The 5,464-nt window shown below is 59.3% G+C and overlaps 1 protein-coding gene across 1 annotated transcript; it reads left to right on the top strand.

The window, feature by feature from the left end:
* The first annotated feature begins 220 nt into the window (after positions 1-220).
* LOC104833442 (zinc finger protein 501-like) lies at positions 221-2,788 on the top strand. Its single transcript, XM_010570087.1, has one exon. It carries the CDS (start codon positions 684-686, stop codon positions 1,893-1,895), a length of 1,212 nt encoding a protein of 403 aa, XP_010568389.1. The 5' UTR covers positions 221-683; the 3' UTR covers positions 1,896-2,788.
* The last annotated feature ends 2,676 nt before the right edge of the window (positions 2,789-5,464 follow it).

The raw sequence follows: 5,464 nt of genomic DNA, 5'->3' as shown, positions 1-5,464 counted from the left end.
GGTTTTACAAACTCTCTGTAGTGTCTGTCTTTATGCCTCCTTCTCTTCCTCCCTAGAGTCTCCCTCCTTTCCTATGTCTCTGTATCTCTCTCTGACCTCCCTCTGTGCTGCTGCCACCCACGTCTTCATCTTCATCCCTCTTCTTTTACCGTCTTGCTCCAGCCTGTTGCTTTTCTCACGCTCTCTCCTTTCTCATTTTTGCAGGGGCTGCCATGGAAGGGCAGCTGGGTCCCCCAGCCTGCGAGCCCCCCTTTTCCCAGAGGCTCTCCCCACTTTCCGAAGGAGATGGGCCTGAAGGTGAAGAAGAGCAGGAGGAGGCTCAGGAGGAGGACACAGCCGGGACACAACCGAGAGAAGAGCCGGGAGAAGGCTCCCCAGAGCGGCTAGGACAAGCTTCTCCACGCCGCTCAGGACGGTGCTGCCGCGGGCAGGGCTCTCTCGCCCCTCGGGGTGCAGGCAGGCCCTGCCAGAACACTGATGAGGATGAGGGAGCTTCCCCGTGCCACCAGGTGCCGGGTGAGCTACGGCCATGCCGGCGGAAGCACCGGCTGTGCCTGAAGCCTGAGACAAGCCGGGCCCCCACATCCCCAGGACGAGGGGAGAGCGCTGAAGAGCCGGGACCCTCCCGGGGGAAGAGGCTGCGGTTGATCTGGGGCCGGACAGGTGACTTCAGACAGAGGGCGATGGAGAATGGGCTGGAGGAGGTGCCGCGGAGCAGCGAGGAAGAGGAGGAGGAGAGAGGGTCTCGGTCCTGCTCCCCCGAGCTGCCCCTTTCCAGCGATGCCCGTCCCAAGCCGGACTTTGTGCAACTGATTGACGAGCGTGGCATCTACTCCACCGCCAAGCTGGTGCTGGGGAGCACGGTGGGTGAGCTGGAGGAGGCGGCAGCGGTGGGACTGCCGGCCCATCCGAAACGGGGAGCGAGTGGCGTCAGCGAGCTGGAGATCCGCGAGGTGATCGTGGACGAGAAGCCCTTCCAGTGCGGCGTCTGCGAGAAGGCCTTCAAGCGGGCCTGGGAGCTCTTCAGCCACGAGGTGGTACACAACGAGGAGCGTCCCTTCCGCTGTGACCTCTGCCAGGCCTCCTTCAAGCGCCACTCGGACTTCAAAAGCCACCGGCTGGTCCACACGGAGGAACGACCCTTCCGCTGCGAGCTCTGCGGGAAGCGCTTCAAGCGTTCCTCCAACCTCCAAGAGCACCGGCGCATCCACAGTGGCGAGCGTCCCTTCCGCTGCCCCCGCTGCGCCAAGAGCTTCAAGACCCCCTACGAGCTGCAGCGTCACGCGCTTACCCACTGCGCCGAGAAGCCCTTCAAGTGCGCTGACTGTGGGAAGGACTTCCCCACCTCCAACGCCCTCCTCCTCCACCAGCGCCAGCACTGCGATGACAAACCCCACGTCTGCGGGGTCTGCGGTAAGAAGTTCACCTACGGGCACAGCCTCAAGGTGCACGAGCGGGTGCACACAGGCGACCGCCCCTTCGTCTGCCCGCTCTGCGGCAAGGGCTTCAAGCAATCCAACGCTCTCTCCTCCCACGAGCGAGTGCACACCGGCGAGCGTCCCTTCGTTTGCAAAACCTGTGGGAAGGCCTTCAAGCAGTCGTCATACCTGGTGATCCACGAGCGGGCACACACAGGGGAACGTCCTTACAAGTGCGAGGTGTGCGGGAAGGCCTTTGCCCGGCCCTCCTTGCTCCTCCAGCACCACCGCGTGCACAGCCAGGAGCGGCCCTACAAGTGCAGCTTCTGCCACAAGTTCTTCAAGGACCTGGCCTACCTGGCCGTGCATGAGAAGGTGCACACGGGTGAGACCCCCTACAAGTGCAGTGTTTGCGACAAGGGCTTTGCTCATCCCTCCAACCTGCTGCAGCACCAGCGCGTTCACCGCGACGGCTGAGCCCCGGCGCGGCAAGCGCAGCCACGGTGTCGTCAGGCCACGGCGGTGATAAGCACGCCGCCACCAACAGCAGATGAGCCCCAGGCTGGGGGACCCTGTACGTGCGCCTGAGGGCCAGCGTGGACCCCCAAAAAGCTGCGGCACTTCTCCTGAGCCCCAGCTTTTCGCCGAACCTGGACTCATGCCGTGCTTTCCTCCTCCCTCCAAGGGATCCCAGCAGGACCCTCCCCAAGCCCGTGGGCCAGGATGGCTGCAAGCTCCTGGTGGGCATGCCATGGCTCATGGCACACCACCAGTGGGCAGGCAGGAGCCCTCTTCTTTGCCCTTGTGTGGGGAGGAGGGCTGAGACCCCCTCTAAGTCACCCCAAGATCCCCCTCCCCAGTCATCCCAGTGAGCATGGCTCAGCCTGGGCTGGGGGCTCCCAGGGAGTTGGGGCACGCTGTTGCCTGCAGTAGGGGACAGACTTGCCTGTCTTTTTGGGAGGGAGATACGACAACGGTACGGGTAGCGGAAAGGATCACGGGGAAGAGCGAGGAGCGGGCACCTCCCTTTCCCCCGAAGCCTTTTTGGGTTCAAGTGTCCCGTCCATATCTCATGCTGCTGCTAATGACCCAGTTAATCATCCCCTTTTTTTCTGCCCCAGGGTGCTGGCGGGGCTGGTAGGGAGCAGAAGAAAGGGGGGGACATGCTGCTGCCGTCCATTTTGGGAGCCTCAGCAAGTTACACCTGGCGCTGTAAGTTCTTCTCCAACCACTCCTGGGACTTTCCAGGCAGGAACCTGGATGGGGTATGGGCAAGCGAGACATGACCAGCTCCCTGCATCATCATCCTCTTCCTCCTCTCTCGCTTCCCAGAACTACCCCTGTGCTGCTGCTGGAGCCTGGATTTGTGCCCCCTTGGCTGATGGCTGCCAAGCAGAGGGTGGCACATGGACCTTTGCTCGCGAGGGTGAGACAGGAGCCCTGTCCTCACCTGTGCTGATGCCCTCGGACTCCTGGATATCCCAGGTCCCACCCTGTCCCCCCTTTTCGTACAGTCCCTGTAGCGCTGGGAACGGGGGTGGGGGGGTGGGATGTGTGCGTTCCTTGACGCTCTGCACACTAATTACAGGATGGTTATTTAATGATGGCTCTGTCTCATCACCTCCTCCAGCTCATGGCCATGTCTAGCTGGGTCTTGACACAGGCTTTTGGTGGTGGTACAGTCCTTGGTGGTCTTACCTCCTTCCCACCCAGTACCTTCTCCCAGTGCCCTTCAGCCATGTGTGGGAAGTCACCTGGCATGTGTTGCCAGCAGATGTGGTAAGGAGAGACCTGCAAAATCGCAGGTATGGGGTGGATCCCACTTGGCGCTGCTGAGCCTGCACTCCACAGATGCGTGCAAGATGGGCCAGCAAGCCATCTTTGGGATTTGGGCTGGTGGATTCCCCTGCAAGGATGGTTGTGGGCCTCCTGGTCATGTTGGTCTCCCCTGGCCCACAGCTTCCCAACTTCCCCCCATTTCAGCCCTTGAGACAGCACTGGGGCAGCTCTGGCCTCTTCATAAGGCTGTTTCAGGCTGCAGGTTGTGAGGTTGTGATTTGATTTCGGGGTTGAGCCTGTCCCTGAACATCCTCTGTAGCCCAGCCGGTGGTGGACACATCTCAGCAGGTTCCCATCCTGGGATCTGCTTTGTCCACATGTCCCTGTGGTGGTGGGCAAGGGCTGTCCAAGCAATTGATGGAGATCTGGGGTTGCATTCAACTGCTGAGACCATCAGAGATGATCTGGGGTATGCAGTTGACCTTCAGCTCCTCTTCCAGGAGAGCCTACATCTCTTATAGTCCCGATGTCCTATATGCCAGCCCTGCTGTGAGTGTCTGGGGTGATTGAGGGCATCTCAGGTGGCACTAGGTAGGTGGTAGCTAGACTGTGTGCTCTTGTGGTTGGGCAAGCTCTAGCCTTTGATGGGCATCCTGCCCTGTGGGATCTCCAGCCTTTGGGATCCTGGAGGCCAAAGGGAGGTTTACCTTCCTGATCTGCTGCATTTCAGATGTGGGGAGAGGACCATCTCTGGTGGTTCAAGCCTCAGAGTGGCTGCTCCCAGAGATGCCTGTCTTGGAATTGAGGCTTTTTTCATGTGCTGGGATCACGTGTTGTGTGGTCACCAAGCAATGGATAAGATAACCAAATTACGGCCTTATGGCCAACACCATCTTGGTAGTTGGCAAGGAAAGGGATGATCTCATTGCTGGAGGAAATTATTTCAGGTTTTGTGCTGCTTGGCTGTCCTGCAGACCCTCTGCTCCCCTCTCAGCTGGGGCCTGGGGGGGTATGATCTCATGCTGGCACTGCCCAACTTTTCCAATCCATCTTGAGATGTTTGCTCCAGCACCTGGTGAGCTCCTGGAGTTTTTCAGGTGGGATTTAGGAGACAGCTTCACGTGGGGTGAGGAGCATGGGGGTTTGCATGGAGGTCTTTCAATTTATTTCTGAATGTGATGGGCCCCAAGCAGCCCTGACTCTGATTTTGCTTCTAATTTGGGGACAGTGCTCTCCAGCCCCTCTGAAGCGTCACAGGAAAAAGGAGAAGCATTGTGAAAGGTGGAAAAACCTTTGGTTCTGTGCCTCTTCCAGTTTGGGGATGTCATGTTTGGGGAAACTGGAGAGAGGACCGAGCACAATGCACCCACGTTTACTTCAGTCTCTGGCAAGGAAGGCATCAGTTGCCTTAGTAGATGCCATCTCCTGCTGTTGGGACCTCTGCTTATTGGGCCTCCTGGCCTCCCTCCCATCATCCCAGGTGCTTTGGGGGCACAGCCCTCAGTTTGCGAGCCTGACAGACCCTGAGATGAGGCTGAAAGCGGGGTCCCTCTGCACTGGCATGGTTTTAGGCATGGGGTGCCAGCAGAGAACCATGAGCTACCAGGCAAGAGCACGTCTTGTGCCCCCATGAACCTCAGCAGGGAGGTTCCCCATGGTTGGGTCCCCAAGGGATGGTGGCAGGCTGGGGGCACAGGGCAAGGAAAATGGGGCTCTGTGGCCATCCCAAAACACATCCAGGGAGGATGGCTGAGTATTCAGGGTTGTGGGGTAATGCACTTTGCAGCTCTGGCACCTGGCATGGTCAAGAAAAGGGGGGACTTGCCTCCATCCAAGGTCTGGGGGACGCTGTGGCAGAGGACCACAAAAGCAGCTCATGTTCCACCCCCCCAGCACTCATGCCCATCACACCTAGAGGGTTGGGGACCCCCTTTTAATTAGTTTGCACCCCTCCTTCTGCTCCTCTGCTCCTTTAGCTCAGCCTTGCACTGGCTGCCAGGTTTGTTGGGCTCCTCCTGAGCCACGGGGGCTGCTCAGAGGGTGTGAAGGTGGGTTAAATAAACATCACCACACTGGGCAACACCCCCCCCCCCCCCCTTGGGTGGGCTTTTTCAGGGCTCCTGATATAAATCATTAGTACTGGCTGCTTTTGAGATGTCCTGCCCATCAGCTGCTGCTTTGCAGTCTTCAGGAAGGCAGATTAGGGAAAAGGACGGCAGCGGGAGCCTAGTGCGACCCCCGGGGCACAAGCTTGGGGGGGGCTGGTA

This window comes from Haliaeetus leucocephalus, unplaced genomic scaffold (assembly GCF_000737465.1).
Source record: "Haliaeetus leucocephalus isolate CR32 unplaced genomic scaffold, Haliaeetus_leucocephalus-4.0 Scaffold287, whole genome shotgun sequence".
NCBI classification, from domain to species: domain Eukaryota; kingdom Metazoa; phylum Chordata; class Aves; order Accipitriformes; family Accipitridae; genus Haliaeetus; species Haliaeetus leucocephalus.
Note: the sequence above shows the minus strand (reverse complement) of the source record. Positions and strands in the feature narration are given on the sequence as shown.